Source organism: Chiloscyllium plagiosum, unplaced genomic scaffold, assembly GCF_037043375.1.
Source record: "Chiloscyllium plagiosum isolate Xiang-an unplaced genomic scaffold, Cpla_swu_hap1 HiC_scaffold_5, whole genome shotgun sequence".
NCBI lineage: Eukaryota > Metazoa > Chordata > Chondrichthyes > Orectolobiformes > Hemiscylliidae > Chiloscyllium > Chiloscyllium plagiosum.
Genome location: NW_028270143.1, coordinates 86,899,339 through 86,927,121, shown reverse-complemented (window position 1 = coordinate 86,927,121; position 27,783 = coordinate 86,899,339). Strand labels below are relative to the sequence as shown.

The 27,783-nt window shown below is 41.4% G+C and overlaps 1 protein-coding gene across 7 annotated transcripts in view; it reads right to left on the bottom strand.

Annotated features, from left to right (window-relative positions):
• Positions 1-27,783, bottom strand: part of LOC122550039 (sickle tail protein) — a 720,789-nt gene that overhangs the window by 492,589 nt on the left and 200,417 nt on the right. Inside the window, exon 1 of one of the 7 annotated variants that reach the window (XM_087987427.1) lies at positions 3,590-3,715. The exons of the other annotated variants lie outside the window; for them this stretch is intronic. Within the exon in view, the coding sequence (XP_087843553.1) occupies positions 3,590-3,596 (7 nt within the window). The 5' untranslated portion in view covers positions 3,597-3,715. Of the gene's footprint in view, positions 1-3,589; positions 3,716-27,783 lie in introns of those variants that run through there. 7 annotated transcript variants of the gene reach the window in all.

The following is a 27,783-nucleotide window of genomic DNA, read 5'->3' as shown; positions in this document are numbered from 1 at the left end:
CTTTGAGGTATGTAGAGAAGAGGTGTTGGAAATTCTGTTGGAAAGGGTGAAAATAGATAAGTCCCCTGGGCCTGATGGCATTTATCCTAGGATTCTCTGGGAAGCAAGGGAGGAGATTGCAGAGCCATTGGCCTTGATTTTTATGTCCTCGTTGTCTACAGGAGTAGTGCCAGAAGATTGGAGGTTAGCAAATGTGGTTCCCTTGTTCAAGAAGTGGAGTAGGGATAACCCTAGTAACTATAGGCCAGTGAGTCTCACTTCTGTTGTGGGCAAAATCTTAGAGAGAATTGTAAGGGATAGGATTTATGAACATCTGAATAGGAATAATGTGATCAAGGATAGTCAGCATGGTTTTGTGAAGGGCAGGTTGTGCCTCACAAACCTTATTGAATTCTTTGAGAAGGTGACTAAGGAGGTGGACAAGGGGAAAGTAGTAGATGTGGTGTATATGGATTTTAGTAAGGCGTTTAATAAGGTCCCCATGGTAGACTACTGCAAAAAATACAGAGGTATGGCATTGAGGGTGAGTTGGAGGTTTGGATTAGGAGTTGGCTGGCTGGAAGAAGACAGAGGGTAGTAGTTGATGGCAAAGGTTCATCTTGGAGTGCCGTCACTAGCGGTGTTCCGCAAGGATCTGTTTTGGGACCATTGCTGTTTGTCATTTTTATAAATGACCTGGAGGAGGGGTTAGAAGGTTGGGTGAGCAAGTTTACAGATGATACGAAAGTCGGAGGAGTTGTAGATAGTGAGGAAGGATGTGGCAGGTTACAGCGGGATATACATAAGCTGAGGAACTGGGCAGAAAGGTGGCAAATGGAGTTCAATGTAGCTAAGTGTGAGGTGATTCACTTTGGTAACAGTAACTCAAAGATGGGGTACTGGGCTAATGGTCGGATACTTGGTAGTGTGGATGAGCAGAGGGATCTTGGTGTCCATGTAAACAGATCTTTGAAAGTTGCCACCCAGGTAAATAGTGCGGTGAAGAAGGCATATGGCGTACTGGCTTTTATTGGTAGAGGAATTGAGTTCAGGAGTACTGAGGTCATGTTGCAGTTGTATAAGACTCTGGTGCAGCCGCATCTGGAGTATTGTGAGCAGTTTTGGTCGCCATACTATAGGAAGGATGTGGCGGCATTGGAACGGGTGCAGAGGAGGTTTACCAGGATGTTGCCTGGTATGGTAGAAAGATCGTATGAGGAAAGGCTGAGGCACTTGGGGTTGTTTTCATTGGAGAAAAGAAGGTTTAGGGGTGACTTGATAGAAGTGTACAAGATGATTAGGGGTTTAGATAGGGTCGACAGTGAGAATCTTTTTCCACGTATGGAGTCAGCTATTACAAGGGAGCATAGCTTTAAATTAAGGGGGGGTAGGTATAGGACAGATGTTAGGGGTAGGTTCTTTACTCAGCGAGTCGAGAGTTCATGGAATGCCCTGCCAGTAGCAGTGGTGGACTCTCCCTCATTATGGGCATTTAAGCGGGCATTGGATAGGCATATGGAGGATAGTGGGCTAGTGTAGGTTAGGTGGGCTTGGATCGGCGCAACATCGAGGGCCGAAGGGCCTGTACTGCGCTGTATTCTTCTATGTTCTATGTTCTATTTTAATGCAGCTGCAGTCATATCAAGAAACAATCATAAATTTGCCATGAAGTTTGTTGCACATCTAAATCTTTGGAACACAATCATCAAGGCCTCAATTTACTTATTAAGGTTAATAAATTTAACTAAGAGTTTCTGGTGTGTTTCTTGACATTTTGCTTGGATTTTACTGACAACAAACACCGAGTCAGAAGGTCCTTTGGAAGGTCTAAAACTGCATTCTGAAGCAACAGGAAATATATATTCAGGAGAACGTGCGTTAGGATTTTCACTGCTATGAACAAGAAGGATATACCTTAATAGTTTCCACAATATGATTAAATTCTCTCTTGAATGCTATTTTTCTTTCTGAAGATAGGTCCATAAGCATTCAAACAAAAATCCTCCAGAGTAAAATTTAGTGGACTAGAAACTGTGATTGAAAATCTGAAAACCATCTACTCCACTAGGTGCATTCTCTCAAAAGTCCAATATCACAGGGAGGACAAAGAAAATGCTTCAAAGACTCTCTTGAACTCTCTTTGAAAGACAATGGTATGGAGTTTAATGACCAGGAGGAAATGGCTACCAACAAAAATGGCAGCTTGTCCAACAAATTGTATCAAACATTGAGTTGCGTAGCCCTATTGATGAGACAAAAGTGATGACAGAGAAGGCAACGACCGGAAAGGAAGGAAATCTGACAGCTCAGATCCCTGTATCCTGTGGGCTACCCTGTCCTTGTTCCCTTGAGTCAAGAATCAGTCTGTTTCTTTAAGTGAAAACCCAGGTAGAAACTCTTGATCCTGAGGAGATAAGATTCTCAAATTACGGGACAGCTGACAAATTAATATAATATTAACTGACCATTTTACCAACTAGAAGAACTGACAAGTTTTGGCAGTGTTTAAAACATGAACACAGCACTCAAATGCACCAACAACAGCTTCACGTTCTATTGGGTAGCATAATCTATTTGGAGAAATGCAAACCATTAGTTAAAGTGGCAGAAGCCTTGGAAAGATGATGGAGTTAGGAGAAAGTATACTGTAACTCTCCCCTCAGAACATCAGTTCTTAAAACACTTTCATTCAAAGCAAAACAATAATTTAAAGAGTTTATGACAATCCTACTACTTGCAAAGTCAAACACTAAAATAATAAAACAAATGTGCTCCTCACTGCTGAAGCTGAAAAGGTTTGTAATTAAATGTTCTGGTTCCATCAAAAAGTTAAACATTAGCACAGTTGGACAATTTGCAAATAATCAAAGCTAAGAATCTTAATGTGCTCAAAGGGGCATGCAATTCTAAATATTTCTGTTAACTAGTCGACAACATGCACAATGACAATATTTGCATCAATTACAAATTGCTTGACTGGAGCCAATTTTCAGTGCTTGTGCCCAGTCTTGACTAATGTTTGATAGTTAATTGCACATTCCATGCATGCAATAAATATGCTGGGAATGTATCCCTAATGTGAACAACTTCTTCCTGTTCCCCTTTAGCATGCTGAGAGCTCCTCCCCCATCCCACAACACACACTGCACTGTTCCCTGTTTTACATCCTCAAAGACAGAACATTCTACTCAAGAGATTTCCTCAAGAGATTTAGCACTCATTAGGCACAGCATTCCAAGGCTGTGTCCCCTGTCAGCAAACATAAAGAAATGTGCTAGAATTATACATATTTCCTGAAAAAAACAATTCAAGCCCAGCACTTCATTTACATTTGATTTGTGACACAAAAGGCTGCAGAACAAAAAGATTTCCTACAGTGCATTCAAACATAATTTAATGTGCTACATCCTTTATGGATAGTAGGATGGAATGGTACATTCAGACTCTCAAATTCCAGTTTGTTACTCTATCAGCTTAAAAGATCTGTAAGGCAGTAGATAAATAACAGAATCATTACACATATGCCCTCTCAAAGAGTTCCTGGAACAGCAGTTTAGAAAGATACTTTTTTTTCCCCAGCCTATATCAGTAATGTAATCGGATTACTTACTCATCATTTTTGCAGAATTTGCTTTATGCTTCGACTTGCAGTCAAGCTCCAGTCACTGCAGGATTACTAGCAGTTTTTATGCCGTTGCTGTGAAAGTCACATGTAAGTGCCAGTAAAAGCAAATTTCAGGAAGGTGAATTTCTACCTCAGTATACTGCTTTTCTATCTTTAACTGGCAACGGAGTCTTCATTGTCTGCATTTTGAAACTTTATTATAAAGCCTTTAAGCCACATTAATTTGGCCGCTAACTTTAGTTATATTTATTCCTTTGCATTTACACCAGCTGAAAATAATTACATACAGAATGTAATTATAGGTTAAGCCCAAAACAGTCAAGACACTCCTCTTCACAAATAGCTAACAACTAGGTTGATGAGGCAAGTCTTCAAATAAGTAAGCCGATGGAAGCATGCCTTATGTCTCACTTTCACAGGCTGCTTTAGTTTCCATTCCACGTAAAGGATGTCAGTAGTTCTGAAAACATTCCTGGCAAAGCTAATACCAGGGAGCTCTGTTTAAAAGCCCTGGACAAATCAGACAGGAAGCAAGATTTTTTGGGGGGGTGTTTCTGGCAATGCAGTCTGTGGAAGAAAAGCTGTCTCATTTAAAAGTCTGAGTAAATCCAGATGATGTGCATAACTGAAGGCCTTTGCGAGCATCACAGAGAAAAATAAATACACTATGCCTGTTCAATCATTGTATAAATATTTCAGCGGAAGAAAGAATGCAAGTTTTAGTCAGGTCATCGGCAAGAATATAAAAGGCTAAATAGGTTAATTACATACCCACATTCCTGGAATAGTTTAAGAATGTAGCAGACAAGCTGACAGCGTTTAACTTCCACAGCAATCTGGAAATGATCCCCAAAGACAGATTTTCTCTGCACTTTGAAAGGACCACAGGGGCAAAAGATTACAGATTTCTTTTCGTCTGAGGCTACTATTACAATCAACGTTGTTACGCAGTTGGTTAAACCAAACTTCATTGAACAAGGTCACCATGCCCCTTTGAAACTCTTCCTTCTGACAAGATGCATTATTATCCAGATAATATTAATTCACAGCAAATAAAGAAACTTTAAAGGAACATAAAATGTCCTTGGGAACTCAGGTTGGAAGGATCACGGAGGATTTCACTCAGTGCTTTCCCATGAAGGCATAAATTGGAATAGGTGAAATCTGTGTGTTAAGTTCCTAAGTCCACTGGTTGTAAACAACTCAAAAAGGAGGACCCGCTACAGATGAATAGGCTCATTAATGTTTTCCAATCTACTGATCACATCCACCATGAAACAATTGCTGATCAAAGATTTACTCTTGAGACTACAAATCTGACAGGAAGCAGGTTGAAGGCATCTATTGTTACTTTGGCTTTGAGGTTGAAGTTTGAAACTCTATTTGAGTCAGACTCTAGTGGGTGACTCATTAAAGAGGCACCAGGCAAGCCACAGGGGAGCAGTTCAGACAGGTTATTTTTGTCTTGTTGGAGTTTAAAATACAGCAATGTATTTAGACTAGAGTTTCTATACTGTAGCATTTGAAACAAAACAAATATATTCATAGGTTTACATAAATCTGTATTGAAGCTGTTATTGTAAAAAAGGGTGATGATGATTTCACGAATATTTCCCATTCTTTACTGATGTTACAAGCAATTTGTCATTCATACAAATCTCAAATAACTCCTGAAGTTCATACAAATTCAGCTACGTGAACCAACCTTTAATACACAAACACATCTTAAGTTATTTTGGCAGGAAAGTTGTAATTTTTGAGACATCATGAATTTCTTTAGAACTTGCTAACACATTTTCTATTCCAAGCCTCTGTTAATATGAATTATTAGACCACAACGAAAAGTGAAAATATTTTATTCTAGAACAAACCACTGCTAGTGACACAGGAAGACATGTCTAAGACAATAGGTCAAACTGCAGTGTTAGATGAAGGGGGTTGGGGGAAGCAGCGCAGACACCAGCAAGTGAGCTGTAGAGTCTTTGCTTAACACAACCGGAATCAGGACAAGCAGGAGGCTGGAAGAACAAAGCAAACCAGGCAGCATCAGATAACATAACCGAGCGTTGACAAAGGCAAACCAGTATTACAAGAGACTACCTTGAATGTCAAAAGAAGTGCATTCCTGTATATGGGGAACTCAAGTCAATAGCTGACAAGAATATATATTCTAAGGGTGGTATCTTCAAAACAAAGTAGCAACAGGAGTTTAATCAGTATGGGAATTAGTTGCAGATGGGGAAAGGAAATGGTACATTACATAAATAAACGAACTACAGTAATTAATCAGAGACCCAAGGAGCATGTATACAGTACAATTGTGATAAGCACATGACAAAACTTAAAGAGAAATCTTGAAGATGCAAAGTCACAACCAGCCTAGAGAACAGAACCTAATGATTATTTACATGTAATTCAGGATAAGCATTTAGTTTGCGATTTTAGAGAAGGTTTGTAGCTCAGGTTGTGTGTTTGCTCACCATGCTAGGTAACATCATCAGTGATGTCTTTTGGTGGCTAGTTGGTGCACATTTACCAACCTCTCAGAAAAAGAACTGGAAATGATATCACCCACCACACCAGACCAAGACACATAAATAGAAAGCAGGACAGAACACCAGGGCTTCATCGGAGGCTCACTGATGATGTTACCTTGCATGGTGATGAAACTTCTGAGAACAAATCTACCAGCTCAGCGAGCGAACGTACAACCTGATATTCAGTGCTTACCATCACCAAAGTATTGCATTCATTGGTTTTGTATTTTTAATGATTGACTGGTACTTTAGTGGTCAGAATTTGAGTGTTTAGCTAAACATTTAGGTGAACAATTTTAAAATATTCTGAGTCAAAATCCTGGAATGTCCTCCCTACAGGTGTGGATCCACCTACAGCATATGAATTGCAAGTTCCAGAAGGCAACTCACCACCACCTTCTTAAGGGCAACTAGGGACAGGCAATAAATGCTGACAGAATCAGTGATGCCCACACTCTAACATGTGAACTAAAAAAATGCATTTAGCCATTGAGAAGGCACCTGGAACAATGTATACAATTTTGGCTTCTTACTTGAGGGAGATAGTTACATTTGAAACAACTCAGATAAAGTTCATTAAGTGTCCTGGGATGAAGGGATTGTTTCATGAGAAATGATTGAGCAGGTTGGATCTATACTGATTTAAATTTAAATAAAGAAATAATGAGACTTCATTGAACCATATATGGTACTGAAATGGCTAAACAAGGTAGATGCGGAGAGGATGTTTTCTCTCATAAGGGAATCCAGAACAAAAAGATACAGTTTAAAGTAAGGTGTTTCTTATTCAAGACATGGATGAAGAGGACTTCCTTCATTCAGAGAATTGTTCATGAAGAAATAAATATAGTATGTAAGAAGGGTTCTATAATAAGGAGAAAGTGAGGACTGCAGATGCTGGAGATCAGAGCTGAAAATGTGTTGCTGGAAAAGCGCAGCAGGTCAGGCAGCATCCACGGGTTCTATAATAATCCTGGGTTACATTAATAAAGTTGTACATTGGATAAATCAGATTGGTAAATGTAGCCTGAAAAATGAGTTCACAGAGCACATTTGAGACAATTTCATAACATCAAGCCTACTCCATATATCAAATGCTTCAATAAACTTGATCAGTTCCTGGAGATTTATCCACCTTTATGTTTTTTTTACAACCTCCAGCACTTCCTCTTCTGTAATGTGGACTGTTTTGAAGACATCAAATGTATTTCCCTGAGTTCCCTTGCCTCCATTTCTTTCTCCACAGTAAAAAATGATGTGAAATATTTGTTTAGTATCTCTCCCACCTCCTGTGGTTCCACACATTGATGGACTTGATCTTTAAAGTGCCCTTTTCTCTCTTTTGCACTTAAGGAACTTGTAGAATCTCTTTGGATTATCCTTAACCTTATCTGCCAAGGCTATCTCAAATTCCCATTTGTCTTTCTGATTTCCATCTTAAGAATCCCCTATAACCTTACACTCTTCAAGAGATTCACTTGATCCCAGTTGTCTATACCGAATGCATGGCTCCTTCTTATTCTTAACCAGATTTTTGCCTCAATATTTTGATTTGGTTTATTATTGTCACATGTACCTAGGTTCTGTGAAATGTTTTGCGTACAGTACAAGCAGATCATAACATACAAAGATCACAGGTGGTTGAACAGACCGAAGAATACAAAGTTACTGCTGCAAAAGACATGCACAAAGACCAAGAGAGGACCATTCAGCAGCCTAATAACAGTGGGCAAGAAGCTGTTCTTGAAACTGTTGGTACATGTGTTTAAGCTTTTGTATCTTCTGCCTGACAGAAAAGCTCAAAGAGATTATAACCAGGGTGGGAGGGGTCTTTGATGATGCTGGCTGCCTTTCCAAGGCAGCAAGAAGTATAGATGGAGTCAGTGGATGGAAGTTTGGCTTGCGTGAGGGACTGGGGCAATGTTCACAACTTTCTATAGTTTCTTACAGACCTGGGCAGAGCAGTTACTGTACCATGCCATGATGCATCCAGACAGAATGCTTTCAATGGTGCATCTGTAGAGGTTGGTGAGAGACCTTATGGACGTGCTGAATTTTCTTAGCCTCCTGAGGAAGAAGAGACATTGCTGTGCCTTCTTGACTGTTGTATCTACATTGGTGGTCCAGGACAGAACATCATACCTCGGAACCTGATGCTGTTGACCATCTCCACCTCAACTCCATTGATGTCAATAGGGCCATGCCCTCCTCTTTGCTTCGTGAAGTCAATGATGAGTTCTTTAGTTTTGCTGACATTGAGGGAGAGATTGTTACCTCTACACCACATCACCAAGCACTCTCTTTCCTGTATTCTATCTCAAAATCTGTAGTCATACATTGTTCCCTACTTGTACCAGCCTTATCCATCACTCTAACAGGAACATAATGTCTCTGAACTCCCATTATCTCACTTTTGAAAGCCAGACTGCTTGCCAGTCATCCCTTTACCTGTGAACAGTCCATTCCAATCAACTCTTGAAAGTTCTTGTCTCATACAAACAAAATTTGCCTTACTCCAATTAAGAGCTTTAACTTTTATACAAGGCCTATCCTTTTTCATAACTATTTTAAACTAATAAAATTATGATCACTAGCCCCAAAGTGCTCTCCCACAAACAAGTCAGTCACTTGCCTTGCCTTATTTCCCAAGGCTGAAAATGTGTTGCTGGAAAAGCGCAGCAGGTCAGGCAGCATCCAAGGAGCAGGAGAATCAATGTTTCGGGCATGAGCCCTTCTTCAGGAATGGGGAAAGTATGCCCAGCAGGCTAAGATAAAAGGTAGGGAGGAGGGACTTGGGGGAGGGGCATTGGAAATGCGATAGGTGAAAGGAGGTCAAGGTGAGGGTGATAGGCCGGGGTGGGGGTGGGGGCGGAGAGGTCAGGAAGAAGATTGCAGGTTAGGAAGGCGGTGCTGAGTTCAAGGGATTTGACTGAGACAAGGTGGGGGGAGGGGAAATGAGGAAACTGGAAAAATCTGAGTTCATCCCTTGTGGTTGGAGGGTTCCTAGGCAGAAGATAAGGTGCTCTTCCTCCAACCGTCGTGTTGCTATGGTCTGGCGATGGAGGAGTCCCAAGGGCATGTTTTTCTCCTTCTCTAGCAACATATTCATAAAGAAAATTTTCTTTAACACATATAAGAAATTCCTTACCATCCAAGCCCTTAACATTACAGCATTCCCATCTATCCATGCTCTATCATTCTGTGATTCTATCTACCTCAAGGCCATTTTCCAGGACTCTCTGCATCCAGTGATGTCATTACACATACTTTGTGGGTGGCACAGTGGCACAATGGTTAGCACTGCTGCCTCACAGCGCCAGAGACCCGGGTTCAATTCCAGCCTCAGGCGACTGACTGTGTGGAGTTTGCACATTCTCCCCGTGTCTGCGTGGGTTTCCTCCAGGTGCTCCAGTTTCCTCACACAGTCCAAAAATGTGCAGGTTAGGTGAATTGGCCATGCTGAATTGCCCGTAGTATTAGGTGAAGGGGTAAATGTAGGAGAATGGGGCTGGGTGGGTTGCGCTTCGGCGGGTCGGTGTGGACTTGTTGGGCCAAAGGGCCTGTTTCCACACTAAGTAATCTAATCTAAATCTAAATATTTGAGACTCCACAATCTTGTTGGATAGAGAATTCAAATAGTATTCACCCTCCAAATGAAGAAATTCTTCCTCATTTCAGTGTTAAATCGTCTACCACTTGTTCTGAGGTTATATCTCTGATTCTCAACACAGCCAAGGGAAATATCTGATCTATACCCTATCTGATCCTGTAAAAATCTTTACTGTTCAATAAGATCACCTCTCATTCTTATTATGAACTCTCGGGAACACAAGTCCTCAGTTCTCAATCTATCGTCATAATCTAAGAATATGGGGTAGGTAGTTTAGGACTGAGATAAAGTGAAATCCCTTCATCCACAGTGAGCTTGTGGAATTCTCTGCAACAGAAGGCCAAAACATGGAGTGTTTTGAAGAGGATGTTAGATATAGTTTTTAGGATAAAAGGGATCAAAGAGTATGGGAAGAAAGAAGGAACAAGGTACCGAGTTCAATGATCAGCCATGTACATATTGAATGTTGGATCAGGTGCAAAGGGCCAGATAGTCTGCCACTGCAAAAATGTTTCTATCCTGAATAGTCTTAATGCAGTTGATCCTGGGAGGATGTTTCCTCTTTTGGGGGAGTCTAGAACTGGAGAATATGTAACCCAGACCAGGTAAGGATGGCAATTTCCTTCCCAAAAGCACAATACTGAAACAGACGAGCCTTTTTCCTGATAATCAATAATGGTCATTAGACTCTTGATTCCAGATTTTTATTGAATTCAATTTCCACCATTTGACTTTGCAGCATTTGAACCCACGGCCCCAGAACATAATCCAGTCTCTGGATTATTAGTCTAGTGTTAATACTGGACCATCACCTCCTCAATGGTTTCCAGGTACAGCCCATTCAGTGCCTGCTAGATACACACATGAACCTACACTTCATCACCCTGGTCATTGGTGTTCAACAACTACAGGACAGTGCCCTCGGTCAAGCATACATTGAACCAGGATTTGTAGTCCGCACAGTAGTTTAACATCTAAGGTTCTCTTATTTAATGACTTTTACCTGTACTATATGACCATATGTTTAATTCTATTGCCATTTGAAGGGCCTCATGTTGCTCCAAAGTATGGCACACTCCTTCACAGTGTTAGAATGAAACAGCTGACCCACTTGGGTATAGTCGCAGCCATTTGGAGCTCCATTGCACACTGTCACGTTTCACACTGAGAGTCTCAGGATCAACTTCTTAACACTTAGAGAACCTCCATTTGCTTCTTGGGAGCATTCCCTGCCAGACCTATTGGTTTTGCACTCCCCCACATTCCAGGTCAACTTGTCAACTACCCATCTCCCCACTTTACCCTTGAGCCCTAGCATACCATGTTGTCATGCCAGGCATAGTCGTGCACTGTCCCTCTCCATTAAAGCAAGGGTGGTCAATGACTACCACTCTACCGTATTAAAACTTTCCCTCGTATTTTGTGTTATCTTCTCCCATGTTCTTACCCCAAACCCCACACTAGGACTTTTGGGCGGCACGGTGGCTCAGTGGTTAGCACTGCTGCCAGGTCCCAGGTTCGATTCCAACCTCAGGCATCTGTCTGTGTGGAGTTTGCACATTCTCCCTATGTCTGCATGGGTTTCCTCCAGGTGCTCCATTTTCCTCCCACAGTCCAAAGATGTGCAGATTAGGTGAATTGGTCATGCTAAATTGCTCATAGAGTTAGGTGCATTAATCAGGGGGGGAATGGTCTGGGTGGGTTACTCTTTGGAAGGTCGGTGTGGACTAGTTGGGCCGAAGGGCCTGTTTCCACATTGTAGGGAACCTAATCTAATAGTAAGTAGAGTGGGTTCTTTCTTCATTGTATGTTTTATTGAGATCTGTCTCTTGATTAAATTTTTAAAATATAAACCATGAGTACTAAGTTAGCCTGAAGTACTGTCTTTTACAGCAAAACGATGGTGCTATTTTCTGGGTTTGTGGATTGTAAAGGAGCAAAGGTGGCCTTTAGTCGAGTGATATGCCCTTCCTGTCGGTCATGGAAGTTGAGGGAGAGTTTCCATGTCAGTGATGATTATGTCTGCAGGAAGTGTCTTTAGTTGTGAATCCTATCACATGAATTGCTTGGAGCAGCAGTTAGAGGCAATGAGGAATTTTACAAGAGCTAGGGGGTGTGATGGATAGCAGTTTTAGGAAGAGAAAAGCTATAGATACAGTCAGGTAGATAGGTTAACTCCAGGGAAGGTAGGAGGGGTAGACAGGTAAGGCAGGAGTCTTCTGGGATATCTCCATTTCAAACAAGTCTGCTGTTTTGGAAAATGTAGGGGTTGATGGACTCTCAGGGGAATGTAGCATGAACAGCCAAGTTTCTGGTATCGAGACTGGCTATAACATAATGAGGAGTACGTCAGATTCCAACCGATCGATTACGATAGGGGACTCTCTAGTCAGAGGCTCAGACAGACGTTTCTGTGGCCAGCAGCAAAAAATTAGAATGGTGTGTTGTCTCCCTGGTGCCAGGATCAAGGATATCTCAGAGAGGGTGCAGAATGTTCTCAAAGGGGAGAGGGACCAGCAGGAGGTCACTGTACACATTGGAACTAATGACATAGGAAGGGAAAAGGATGAGATTCTGAAGGGAGAATATAAAGTTAGGCAGGAATTTAAAAAGGAGGTCCTCAAGGGTAGTAATATCTGCATTACTCCCAGTGCTATGAGCTAGTCAGGGTAGGAATAGGAGGATAGAGCTGAATGTGTGGCTGAGGAGCTGGTGTAGGGGAAAAGGTTTCATATTTTTGGATCATTGGAAACTCTTCTGGGGTAGAAGTGACCTGTACAAGAAAGACAGATTGCACCTGAATTGGAAGGGAACTAAAGGAAAATTTGCTAGAGCTGCTCGGGAGGATTTAAACTAGTGAGGTTGTGGGGGGTGCGGACCTAGGGAAATAGTGAGGTAAGACATAGAACAGAGAACAGTGCAGCGCTGAATAGGCCCTTCGGCCCTCAATGTTGCACTGACCTGAGAACTATTCTCAGCTCGTCCCTCTACACTATCCCATCATCATCCATGTGCTTATCTAAGGATTGTTTAAATCTCCCTAATGTGGCAGTGCTGACTACATTAGGGCATTCCACGCACTTACCACTCTCTGCATAAAGAACCTGCCTCTGATATCTGTCTTAAATCTGTCATCCCTCAATTTTTAGTTATGTCCCCTCAACAAGCTGACGTCATCATCCTAGGAAAAAGACTTTCACTGTCTACCCTATCTAGTCCTCTGATAATCTTCTTTGTCTCCATCAAATTCCCTCTTAGCCTTCTTCTTTCCAATGAGAACAGACCCAATCTCTCAGCCTTTCCTCATAAGACCTTCCCTCCAGACCAGGCAACATTCTGGTAAATCTCCACTGCATTTTTTCCAATGCTTCCACATCCTTCCCGAAATATGGCAACCAGAACTGTACCCAATATTCCAAGTGTGGCCGCACTAGCGTTCTGTATAGTTGCAGCATGATATTGCGGCTCCGCAACTCAATCCCTCTACGAATGAAACCTAACACACCGTATGCCTTCTTGACAGCACTATCAACTTGGGTAGCAACTTTCAGGGATACATGTACATGGACTCCAAGATCCCTCTGCACATCCACACTACCAAGAATCTTTCCATTAACCCAGTACTCTGCCTTTCTGTTATTCTTCCCAAAGTGCATCACCTCACATTTAGCTGTATTGAACTCCATTTGCCACCTCTTAGCCCCAAGTCTGCAGTTTATCCAAGTCCCCCTGTAACCTGTAACATTCTTCCAAACTGTCTACTACTTCACCGACCTTCTAGATTGGAGGAAGGCTAATATTGACGGTATTAGGCAAGAACTTTCAAAAGCTGATTGAGGGCAGATGTTCACAGGTAAAGGGATAGCTGGAAAATGGGAAGCTTTCAGAAATGAGATAATGAGAGTCCAGAGACAGTATATTCCTGTTCGGGTGAAAGGAAAGGCTGGTAGGTGTGGGGAATGCTGAATGACTAAAGAAATTGAGGGTTTGGTTAAGAAAAAGAAGGATGTATATGTCACGTACACACATGATAGATTGAGTCAATCCTCCGAGTATAAAGGCAGTAGGAGTATACTTAAGAGGGAAATCAGGAGGGCAAAAAGAGGACATGAGATAGCTTTGGCAAATCGGGTCAAGGAAAATCCAAAGGTTTTTATGAATATGTTAAGGACAAAAGGGTAACTAGGGAGACAATAGGGTCCCTCAAAGATCAGCAGGGCTCCCCATGTGTGAAGCCGCAGGAGATGGGGGAGATACTAAATGAGTATTTTGCATCAGTATATGATACTGTGGAGAAGGATAAGGAAGATATAGAATGTGAGGAAATAGATGGTTACATCTTGAGAAATGTTCATATTACAGAGGAGGAGATGCAGGATGTCTTGAAACACATAAAAATGGAAAAATCCCCAGGACCTGATCAGGTGTACCCTCAAACTCTGTGGGAAGCTAGGGAAGTGATTGCAGGACTCCTTGCTGAGATATTTGTATTCTCAATTGTCTCAGATGAGGTGTCAGAAGACTGGAGGTTAGCAAACGTGGTGCCACTATTTAAGAAAGGTAGTAAGGACGAGCCAGGGACTATAGACTGGTAAGCCTGACATCAGTGGTGGACACGTTGTTGGAGGGAATCCTGAGGGACAGGATGTACATGTATTTGGAAAGGCAAGGGATAGTCAACGTAGCTTGTGCGTGGAAAATCATGTCTCATAAATTTGATTGAGTTTTTTGAAGAAGTAACAAAGAGGATTGATGAAGGCAGAGCAGTAGATATGATCTATATGGAGGCTTTTGCCTGAAATGTCAATTTTCCTGCTCCTCGGATGCTGCCTGACCTGCTGTGCTTTTCCAGCACCACTCTAATATAGACTATGATCTATATGGACTTCAGTAATGCATTTGACAGGTTCTTCATGGTAGAGTGGTTAGCAAGGTTAGATCTCAGAGAATACAGGGAGAACTGGCCATTTGGATACAGAACTGGATTGAAGGTAGAAGACAGAGGCTGGCAGTGGAGGGTTGTTTTTCAGACTGGAGGCCTGTGACCAGTGGATTGCCACAAGAATTGGCCCTGGGTCCATTGTTTCTCTATGAATGACTTGGATATGAACACAGGAGGTATAGTTAGTAGGTTTGCAGACGACACCAAAATTGGAAGTGTAGTGGACAGCAAAGAAGGTTACCTCAGCACAATGGGATCTTGATCAATTGGCCAATGGACTGAGGAGTGGCAGATGGAATTTAATTTAGATAAATGCAAGGTGCTGCATTTTGGAAAATCAAATCAGAACAGGACCTATACACTTAATGGTCAGGTCCTAGGGAATGTTACGAAACAAGAAACCTTGGAGTGCAAGCTCATAGTTCCTTGAAAGTGGAGTCACAGGTAGATTGGATAGTGAAGAAGGCTTTTGGTACATTTTCCTTTATTGGTCAGAGCATTGAGTAGACGAGTTGGGAAGTCATGTTGTGGCTCTACAGGACATTGGTTAGGCCACTTTTGGAATATTGCGTACAATTCTGGTCTCTTTCCTATCGGAAAGATGTGAAACTTGAAAGGGTTCAGAAAAGATTTACAAGGATGTTGCCAGGGTTGGAGGATTTGAGCTATAGGGAGAGGCTGAATAGGCTGGGGCTGTTTTCCCTGGAGGGTTGGAGGCTGAGGGGTGATCTAAAAGAGGTTTAGAAAATTGTGAGGGGCATGGATAGGGTAAAGAGACAAGGTCTTTTTCATGTGGTGGGCAAGTCCAGAACTAGAGGGCATAGGTTTAGGATGAGAGGGGAAAGATATAAAAGGGACCTAATGGGTAACCTTTTCACACAGAGGGTGGTGCATCAATGGAACGAGCTGCCAGAAGAAGTGGTGGAGACTGGTGCAATTACAACATTTAAAAAGCATCTGGATGGGTATATAAATAGGAAGGGTTTAGAGCAATGTGGGCCAAGTGCTGGCAAATGGGACTGAATTAGGTTAGGATATCTGGTCAGCATAGACAAGTTGGACTGAAGGGTCTATTTCCGTGCTGTACATCTGTATGACTCTATGTTGCTAGTGATGGGCAACAGCTGACTGCCCATATTTGTCTCTCCATGTGCACAGTGACCTTTTAAATTTAACGAATGCTGGGTTTTCAGCGGATATCGAGGAACAGCAGGTGGTAAAGTGGGGATAGAATCAGATATGAGGGATGCTATAGGGCTGAGTAAGTTACTTAATGAGGTGGATTTTGTAAGATACAGCCAAAAATCTCATTTGTCCACACAGCAATAAGCCTTCCAAAAACTCAATGCAACAGGCACTGCTTACAGTTTCCAATTAGAGGCAACTACTTAAAATAAGTAGGAAACTTTCTCTAAAATTGTATACTCTCAACCTCAACCATTCCCTGTAGCAAAGGGTTCTATTACCTGAAGTTACATTTATATAGCATGGTGAACCCAAGTTGTAAAGCACTTTGCAAAGGCATTAAAATTGAAGCCCAAACCAACATGTGAAGGCATGAAACAAGAGAGAATGGAAAAGAGGTGAAGTCAAGAATGTTTTGCTTTATATGATGAGTGATGAAAGGAAGAGAATTGTACTTTCATAGATATACAATGACACCTAGCATGGGATGAGGAAGGGAAGTTAGTGTTCAACAATTTAATGTGAATAGGGTTAAGCAGGTAACAAGTCTGATTCAGAAACAAAATGAATTCAGAGAAGCCATATGGTTAGGTAAAGAAAACATAAAAAAAGGTGCGAGTTTAGATGTAAGGCAAATTTGTTTAGAAAGGGGAAGCATTGTTGAGAGACTGATTATATTCTCTACAGTATGGAAACAGGCCCTTCGGCCCAAAAAGTCCATACTGACCCTCCGAACAGTAACCCACCCAGACCCATTTCCCTCTGACTAATGCACCTAACACTATGGGCAATTTAGCATGGCCAATTCACCTAACCTGCACATCTTTGGACTGTGGGAGGAAACCGGAGCACTCAGAGGAAACCCACACAGACACAGGGAGAATGTGCAAACTCCACACAGACAGTCGCCCGAGGCTGGAATTGAAACTGGGTCTCTGGCACCGTGAGGCAGTAGTGCTAACCATTGAGCCACCGTGCCTCCATATGGCAATGGGTTCTGCAAGTCGGAAACATTCCTCTCAATAGTGCAGCTACTTATTAATTACTTATATTGTTTTCTATTTTCTAAGATAAGAGCTTGCCTACCATTTTATTTAGAAAAGCCATTGTTTCAGGAGGGACACTCAGATCTTTGAGTCGAGACTTGAAAGTTCAGGTTTAATTCAATCCAGGTCCACACTGCAGGCAGTAATGAGAAAGTAAAGCACTGTTGGAAGTGTGTCTGTCAGTTGAGATATAAAACTGAGGCTCTACTGAAAAGGAACAAAGGAGAAAGTGAGGACTGCAGCTGCTGGAGATCAAAGTCGAAAAGTGTGGCACTAGAAAAGCACAGCAGGTCAGGTAGCATTCGAATAGCAGGAGAATTGAGATTTCGAGCATAAACCCTTCATCAGGGGAAATGTGATGGGAGGGAAGGGGGCTGAGAGATAAATAGTAGGGGGGTGGGCTTGGGGGAAAGTAGCTGGGTAGGCAATAGGTGGATGCAGGTGGGGGGGGGGGTTGATGGTGATAGGGCGGAGCAGAGGATAGAGTGGACAGGTGGGAAGCAAGATGGACAGGTAGGACAGTTCAAGAGGGCAGTGCCGAGTTGGAGGGTTGGATCTGGGATGAGGTGGGAGAGGGGAGATGAGGGAACTGGTGAAATTGACTCTGATGTCCAAACAAAAACTGATGCCATGGAATGAAGATTGCAAATGAGGAAAATGAGAAAAGATTTTTAAAGCTGGGGCTGTTTTCATTAGAACAGTGGAGGATGAGGGATGACTAGTTGGGATATACAAAACAATGAGCAGGCAAGAAAAAGTAGGCAATAAAGACTCCAAGTTGAGAGATCAATCATTAGGAGCATTGGTAGAAGAATTAAAGGGGAATCAAGGAAGAAGCTTTTTACCCCAGGGTAGTATGTGTCTGGAATTCACTACATGGTTTGGTGAGAGAGGCAGAAACTCAGTTCATTAAAATAAATCCCAGGATCTGCACCCAAAGTGTTATCATATGCAAAACCACAGACGAGGTAGATGGGATTGGAATGGGCGGCTAGATGTTTTTCAGACAGCACAGATGATGAGCTGAATGGCCTCTTTCTGTGCCACATCTTTTCTATCATTTTGATCATTTTTCTGATGTTTTGTGGTGGGAGGGAAGGGGGGCTGAGAGATAAATAGTAGGGGGGGGGGTGAGCTTGGGGAAAGTAGCTGGGAAGGCAATAGGTGGATTCAGGTGGGGAGGGTTAATGGTGATAGGGTGGAGCGGAGGGTACAGTGGACAGGTGGGAAGCAAGATGGACAAGTAGGACAGTTCAAGAGGGCAGATCCGAGATGTGTTGCCTATGGGTACTCTGGTTTTCTCCCACAGTCCAAAGAGATGCATGTTAGGTGGATTATTTATGGTAAAATTGTCCATTATGTCCAGGGATGTGGAGACTGGTGTGTTAGCCATGGTAACTCCACAACCAAGATGTGTTGCCAGAGAGTGTAGATTTTCAAAAGGTTGAGAAACCACTAACATGTTCGAAGTTACACAGCTCCATGAAAAATGCCAATTGCAGAACACAATCCTCTGCACCACGTGGGTTGACTTAACCAAAATATTTCACATGGTCACCATGAGGAACTGTGGAAGCTATGAAAAAATTGGCAACATTGAGAAATTCATCATAACAATTTGGCAGTCCCATGACAGCTTGATCATGCATGTCCTGGATGTTGGTGGCTTTTCTGATCCACGCTTCAGTTACTGAAGAACTTAAACACAGCTGCATGCCACATTAACTTTCTTCAGTACGTTTTTCTCTGTATGCTCTCTGACGCTGTCATCGAAATCAGATATTATAGTGACAGGAAGCAGTTCAATCTGAGAATACTCCAAGCAAAGGCCAAGGATTCCCAGGACACACTTTGCAATTTCCTGTTTGCTGATGACTGCCTGTACATGAATCAGCAGCCAGGACTCAACATAGCATGAATTTATCTTCAGTGCATGTGGCCACCTCAGCCTTTCGATAAGTACAAAGAAAACTGTACCAGTCAGTTTACTCTGCTCTGAGCAAGCAAGACTTGGACTGTGTACAATCATCATATCAAGAAGCTCAACTAAATTCACTTGAGCTTCCTCTCAAAGCCTCTGAAGATTAGCTGGCAGGACAGAATACCATACACTGAGATGCTCACTTCAGCTGGCCTGTCAAGCGTCCACACTGTATTGAAACTATCGTAACTGAATTGGGCTGGTCATGTAGTCAGAAAGACTGACATTGGTTTACAAAGTAAATTCCTGTGGAAAGTTTTAGTGTGACGTGCACTCTGATGGTAGTCAAAGTAAATGCTACAAGGACATGCTGAAGGCTTCTTTTATAAATTTTGGTATTGACTGAGTCTTGGAGAAAATTCATCCAGGATTGCTGCATTTGATGCATACAAATAAAAAAAACACAACAACCAGTTATGTATATTTTTATTTCTGTAGTTTCTTAAAACTGTGGACTTAAATGAAAGAAACTGTTTAAACTAAGGATTTGCATGAATGGCTGCATGCTTTGCAAGCAAGCAATTTGACATCTATTGACAAACTGGAATAAAGGGGTTGTTTACATGTGAAGCAGATTGATAACTGTTGGTGGCTCAGTTACCACTGCTGCCTCACAGCACGAGGGACCTGATTCAATTCCAGTTTTAGCTGACTGTGTGGGGAGGTTGCACGTTCTCTCCATATCTGCCTCTGGGTACTCTGGTTTTCTCCCACAGTCCAAAGAGGTGCATGTTAGGTGGATTGTTTATGGTAAAATTGTCCATTATGTCCAGGGATGTGCAGACTGGTGTGTTAGCCATGGTAACTGTGGGGTTATGGGGATAGGATGGGAGGTGGATTTGGGTCTGGGTGTGATACTCTTCAGACGGTTGGTGCAGACTTGATAAACTGAATGGTCACTATCAGGATTTTATGATTCTAATGACAAAGGTCCATTGCCTGCCAACAACATGATTGGTTGCCATTTAGGTGAACCAGCTTGGGCTGCGAATACAGAGAGAAACTAATCAGACCAGAAGAGAAACCAGGTCTGCAGTAAGACACTTTAAATCTGAAGAAAATGAGATTATCTTTCTCTCAGCTGGTGCTGAAGTTGTGACTTTGAATTGAATAAGTGAGAGACCTTTCATAAGTAAACAAGTTGGGTTTTGCCCCTTACAAAGCAGTGGAAGCATTCACAAAATGCAAGTCATGAAGAAACCTTCAGATCAAAAAGAACCAACAGATCTTGTGAATAAATCGTGGAACTGCTTTCCCAGATTTCCCTCCACCTACTCTCAAATAGTAAGAGAGGTGAGTAATAATAAGGGGAAGCAATAGTAAGAGAGCAAATATGTGAGCAACCTCAAAGAAGCATAAAAATATTAAGGTAATAAAGAAGATTTAACTTCCTAAATGTTAACTGGGATAGACAAAGTGTGAAAGTTCTACAAGAAGTGGCAATGTTGTTCCTAATTTTCGGGATTGTGGTCAGGCAAGTGGCAGAAATATCAATGGAAGAGCATTTTGTAGATAGTGACCGTAAATCAGTATGAACAAGGTAGTCATGGAAAAGGACAAAGATTAACCAGAAATAAAGGTTTTTATTTGAGGGACTGGGAGCAACGTTTTGGAAAATCTATATCCAAGACATGGGAGACTTTCAAGAAGTAGTGGAAATGTAGAGCTAACACGTTCCTGTAAAGGTAAACTGTGGGAGGAAAAATTCCAGAACACTCGTGGTGTGACATTGCTATGGCTTTATTTTGCTGAAAATGTGTTGCTGAAAAAGCGCAGCAGGTCAGGCAGCATCTAGGGAACAGGAGAATCGACGTTTCGGGCATGAGCCCTTCTTCAGGAATGAGGAAAGTGGAACAGGAGAATCGACGTTGTGGGTTGAGCTGGAAGACAGGTGAGGCTCTAAATAACACTCTGCATCTATATTTATGGTAAAAAGGATGGTGTAGATATAGAAAAATTGGAAAAATACTGTGATAAACGTGAACAAATTACAATTGAGAGAGTGGAGGTACTAGTGGTTTAAGCAGGCTTAAAATTGGATAGGTCCCCAGACCCAGTGAGATGTTTCCCAGGTTGCTTTTGAAGGCAAGTATGGAGCTAATACTGCCTCTGACATGAATTTTCAAATCCTCTCGAGATATAGGAGAGCTGTCAGAGGACTGCAGGACAGCTAATCTGATGCCATTATTTCAGATGGATAGTAGTTATAAACCAGGCAAAAGTAGTCAAGTGAGTCTAACATCAGTGGTAGGAAAATAACTGGGAAAATTTCTGAAGGACAGAATTAAACTCCTCTTGGAAAGGCAAGGATTAATCAAGGATAGTCAGCATGGGTGTCAGGGGACATCACGTCTGACGGCTTTGAGTGAATTCTTTTGAGGAGGTGACTAGGTATGTGGGTTAGGGGAGAGCAGTGAATGTAGTCTACATGAACATCAGTAAGACTTTTGTCAAGGTCCTAAATGGGACATGGGTCAAGAAGTAAACAGCCCCTAGGATCCAGGACAATTTGGCAAATTGGGTACAAAGCTAGTGTAGTGGCAGAAACAGAATGTAATGATTGAAGGTTATTTTTGAGTTTGGAAACTTTATGTCCAGTGGAGTACTGCAGGTGTTGGGACCTTTGCTGTTTGGTGCATGTTATAATGATCTAGATATGAACATAGGAGCTTTGATCAGTAAATTCGCAGGTGACAGAAAAATTGGCAGTGTGGTAAAAAGCAAGGAGGAAAGCCGTGGACTAGAGAACGATATAAACGGGCTGGTCAGATAGACTGAACAGTCATAAATGGAATTTATTCCTGAAAATTGAGAGATGATGCATTTTTAGAGGATGACAAAGGCAAGGAAGTACAGAATAAATGGCAGACATTAGGAGGCACAAAGAGACAGAGAGACCTTGGTTTCCATCTCCACAGATTTGTGTGGATAAGGTCATTTGTAAGGCATACAGAATACTTGCCTTTAATCGTCAGGCACTGAATACAAGAACAAGGAGCGTTTAATGAAATTGTACAAGATGTTATTTAGGCCACTGCTGGAATAATGTACATTTTGGTTGACACACATTGAAACGATAAAAGTATACTGGAGAGGGTGGAGAAGAGAGTCACCAAGTTGTTGCCTGGATTGCGTTTTTCAGCTATAAAGCAAGATCAGATAAAATGGTGTTCTTTTTCCTACAGCAGAGAAGGCCAAGGGAGGGTGTGACTGAGAAGTACAAAATTATGAGCTACATAGATAGGGTTGACAGGGAGAAACTTTTCTCCTTAGTAAACGGATCAATAACCAGAGGGCAGAGATTTAAGGTAAACTGCTGGAGGTTCAGAGGGAATTTAAAGAAGTATCTTTTCACCCAAGAACTTTCTTCCTAAAATAGGAGAGAAGCAGGAAGCATTACAATATTTAAGTATTGACATGATCACTTGAAGTGCCATAACATATAGCCAAGTACTGGAAAATAGGACTAGAGTAGATAGGCACTTGACAACCCTCACAGACATGATGGTCTGAAGGGCTTCTTTCTGTGCTGTAAAAATCTATGACTCTCATGCAGTCTCCTTTGAAAGCAACCTGTACCAGAGGCAGAGAGAAAGCATGAGATGAAATCACAAACCAGCAACTCATCCAAAACCCAAACCAGCAACTCATCCAAAACCCAACCATCTGTACTCTGCTGCCTTATATTCAGAAGAACACTACAGGCACAGATTAGCCTCAGCAGTGCAGAAACATTACATACATATCTAAATTTTACATAAATAAGTAAAATTATATTATAAATAAATGGGTCATACATACATAAAACAATTTGCAAACATTTAAATAGTTATGCAAGTGAAAATTCAATCGGTCAGGAAAACACTCCAAAATCAATTTAGTGATTTTAAAAAACCCAGAGAACTGCAGATGCTGGAAATCGGAAACAAAAACAAAAATTACTGAAAAAAAACTCAGCAGGTCTGGCAGCATCTGTGGAGAGAAATCAGAGTTAACGTTTTGGGTCTAGTGACCCCTTCTTCAGAACATTTCTCTCCATAGATGCTGCCAAACCTGCTGAGTTTTTCATACAACTAGTGAAGATGTACTCCAAATCAAATGTGAAGCACAAGCATCTGCCAAAACCACAGTTTTAATTCAACTGATGATTACCAGGAGACTCTAGCAAAGACCACAGCAACATTTTGATTTGATATGTCTCATTGTATTTACTGTCACAAATAATATTAGCAAAATACTCAATCAAATGCCAATTTGTGAATATAGGAAAAGAAACAGATTAATTTAATTAATATTGATTTAATTTAGCTCAAGAAAAATTAAGCATCATAAATGATGCAATTCTAATTGATACAATATGCTTTCTTCCACAAAGATTATAAAGCAATAAACATAGGAAGAACACGGTTCCTAGCTTCTTATTACTTAAAATGGACGTTTGAAACATCTAGGTCAGAAATGAAGAAATGTTCTTCCCCACTGAGGAATCAAAATCCTGTTGACAGAGGCCTAATTAAGCTGTATCAGTGAAAAAGATTGGAAAATATTGAGAAAATGCCCTACATAACAGTCACCAAGCATACTTCAACTGTAACCAACTGTGAAGGGCTTTATGACATTTTGGCACAATATGGTGCTTTTGTATGTAGATGAAAGCATTTGTATAATTACTGAATAAAGGTAACTGGAACTATATCAATCTATTTTAGTCTTACATATACTCACATTCAGGAGGGAAAAAGTGAGGACTGCAGATGCTGAAGTACCAGAGTTGAAAAATGTAGTGCTGGAAAAACACAGCAGGCCAGGCAGCATCCGAGGAGCAGGAGAATCGATGTTTCGGGCATAAGCCCTTCTTCCTCTCATATACTCACATTCAGTCAAGTAATATTTAGTTTCTCTAACATGTTGTGTCACATTATTCAGGTACTTCAGCTGTAACACTGAGGGAGTGCTGCATTATTACAGTTGCTGTCCTTCGGATGAGATACTAAACCAAAGCATCATCCGTCTATTTCAGAGGATGGAAACATACATGGTTCTATTTTGAAGAGCAAGCAAATTATCTCCAGTGGCCTAGGCTATAGCTATCCCGCAATAAACCTCAGGCAAACAAAAACAGAGTTTCTGGGAATAGTCACATCGTTGTTTATGTGCATTTGTTTAAACAACAGCTTATCTGAAGCTGTTGAACTAAAGCACTATATAAATAGAAGTCTTTATTCATGTTACTTACTTCTAACTGCATTGCCAAAATTAATGCATAGAAGACAGAGGATGGTGGTGGGTGGCTGCTTTTCAGACAGAAGGTCTCCGACCAATGGTGTGCTTTTTGTCATTTTATATAAATGATTTGTGTGTGAACATAGGAGGTATGTTTAGTAAGTTTGCAAATGACACCAACATTGGAGGTGTAGTGGTCAGCGAAGAAGGTTACTTCAGAGTACAAACTGATCTTGTTCAGATGGGCAAATGGGCAGATGGAGTTTAAATTAGCAAAAATGTGAGGTATTGCATTTTGAAAAGGCAAATCAGGGCAGGACTTATGCACTTAATGGTGAGGTCCTGGGGAGTGTTGCTGAACAAAGAGACCTTGGAGTGCAGGTTTATACTTGCTTGAAAGTAGAGTCACAAGTAGATTGGATAGTGAAGAAGACATTTAGTATGCTTGCCTTTATTGGTCAGAGCATTGAATATGGAAGTTGGGAGGTCATGGTGGGACATTGGTTAGGCCACTATTGGAATACTGCATGCAGTTCTAGTCTTCCTGCCATAGGAAGAATGTTGTGAAATCTGAAAGGGTTCAGAAAAGATTTACTAGGATGTTGTCAGGTTGAAGGGGTTGAGCTATGGAGAGAGGCTGAATAGGCTGGAGCATTGGAGGCTGAGGGGTGACCTTGTAGAAGTTGGTAAAATCATGAGGGGCATGGATAGGGTGAATAGTCAAGGTCATTTTCCCAGGTTAGGAGAGTCCAAAACTAGAGGGCATAGGTTTAAGGAAAAAAGGGAAAGACTGAAAAGGGACCTAAGGGGCAACTTTTTTAAGCAAAGGGTGGTGCGTGTATGGAATGAACTGGCAGAGGAAGCAGTTGAGGCTGGTACAATCACAACATTTAAAGGCATCTGGATGCCTTTAAATATGAATAGGAAGGATTTAGAGGGATATGGGCCAAGTGCTGGCAAATGGGACTAGATTAATTTAGGATATCTGGTGGACATGGACACGTTGGACCAAAAGGTCTGTTCCATGCTGTACATTTCTATGACTCTATAAACTCATAGCCAGTGACAATGACCTACTTGACAGGCTGCACTGTTGCACCTTCAAAAAAGTGGTGGCACTATCTACACCACTATCCATTTCAAAATCTCCTAAAAACTGGCCACAAGGTTCCCTCTCCCACCATTGCTATCTTTCACCCTTTTGTGATGTCTGCTTGCTCAACCAAGGTCCAAATCCTACCTTAAAGCCCAAGAACCACTAATACCCACCATAATGACAAAAGTAATATTCTGAGATATTGCCCCGAACTGGCCACTAAATTCGAAAATGGCTTTGATACTCCAGAAAGACAGAGGATCAGAAGGTTCCAAAGTCAATTGTTGGAGTAAAGGGAGAGGAACACCATTTTGGAAAAGATAATACATGGAAAGCCAGTGGAAATACCAGTTATTCAAATAAAACACACAGCATAATTAAATAATATAGGTTTCCCCAACTCATTACTCAGAAAACCTAAAATGCTAGATTTTACTGTATCAATGTCTACAACAGCGAGCACCGGTATTGCTTCCTCCCCTCCCTCTTGCCACCAACACAATGATGGTCAGTTTGCTTTTCTCCTATGACCAGCTTCATTGAGAAAATCTCCATTACCTTGTCAGCAGACAAGTAATTTCCAGAGACAAAATTTCAAATCCCGCCATGGCAGCAGATGGAATTTAAAATCCAATTGATTAATTAACCAGGAATGAAAAGTTAGTCTTAGTAATGGCAGCCCTAACACCATCAGGTTTTGTTTTAAAAAGAACCATCTGATTCATTAATGCCCTTCAGAGAAGGACATTTATAGTACAGGGTGGAGAGATAGTCTTCCTGCCTCTATTCCTAATGAAGGGCTTTTGCCTGAAATGTCGATTTTCCTGCTCCTCGGATGCTGCCTGACCTGCTGTGCTTTTCCAGCATCACTCTGATCCAATACCCAACTTCAGTTGTCAACTATCCACCATCCATCACCAACTGCTTCATCAATGACCTTCCATGTCCATATTCAGTTAGACCTGAATAATAGTTAGGCTTGGGTTTGTAAGTGACAAGGAACATTCATGTGACGCAAGTGTCAGGCAATGACGATCTCCCACAAGAGAAGATCTAAGTCAACCCCCTTGACATGGCATTACCATTATCAATATGCTGAGGGTATCAATGAACAGAAATTGAAATGGACCAGCAGATAAACACTGTGGTCAAAACTGCAGGTCAGAAACTGGGATATTTGTGGTGAATAACTCACTTCTTGTTTCTTCAAAGTCTGTTCCATGCACTGAACATTGATCAAGTGTGTGATGGAATACTCCCCACTTGCCTGAATAACTGCAGCTCCAACAACACTCAAGAAGCTCAATGCCATCCAGGATAAAACAGTTCATTGATTGGTACCCAATCTAACACCTTCATCATTCACTCCTTTCACCACCAATACAACAGTACCAGTGTGCCTCACCTACAAAATGCACTGCAACTCATCAAGGCTCCAAACCTGGAACATCCAACAGCTGGAAGGACAAGGGCAGCAAATAAAAGGGACACGCTCCAAGGCACACTATACCAATTTAGAATAATATTGCTTTTCCTTCACTGTCACTAGGTCACAATTCTGAAACTCCATCCCAAAAAATAATATGGGTATATCTACACAACATGGATTGTAGTGATTTGAGAAGACAGTCTACTACCACCTATTCAAGGGCAATTAGTGACGCACACTTAGAGTTGGCTGAGCCATGTCACAGGCTCCCCATAAACAATTACAAATATGAACAATCAAATCAGTTGCAATGGCACCCCACAGACAGTGTACTGATATAACGAAAGCCAACTCACCTCAGACTTTATCTAAAACAAACAAAACAGTGCCCAGTTCTGAAATTTTAACAAAATGCTCCATTCCTATCTTGCTCTGGTGATCTGACCCATCTCAAATCACAATACCATCTAGTTCTAACCTGATTCAAATGTATCAAGATGAAACCCATGAAAACTACAACAGTGGAAAAGGATGTAAAATTTTGATGACATTATTTCTAACTGGTAATGATTTCATAACTTAACTCCAACTATTGTTGAGATGTGTTCAAATAAAGTAGATAATTAGATCATATTGGACTTTTCACAGGCTGAGCTGGGAAAGATATTACCTAAGGAGATGACAAAGTTCAGCTGTTGCCTCTAGCTTTTGGGACTAGCTTTTTTTCTTTAAGAGACAAATGGTCATGATTTAAATTAATCTTGCTTCTCTGGAAAATATGCAAATTACAAGGATAATCACAAACAATTAGAGAACTACTGATGTAACTGGAAATTCTTTGCTATTCTTTTTTTCTGCACGTCACCAATTTCATTAGGTTTCCATGGAGATGTCACTAAATGCACCATCAGGAGGATGTTGCACTGAAAAACAGCAACTGAAAAGAAAATGAGGTCTGAAGCAATTACCTCCAGTGCTAAAAACTAGAAACAAATTGACGCTTTACCCAAGGGAACCGGAACTGCAGTTTTGCATTAAAGGGAGTGAAGCACGTTGTTCAAAAAGACACACAGGTATAATCTGATATTATACAACTAATCAAAGGCACAATGTGACCAATATGCAAAAGT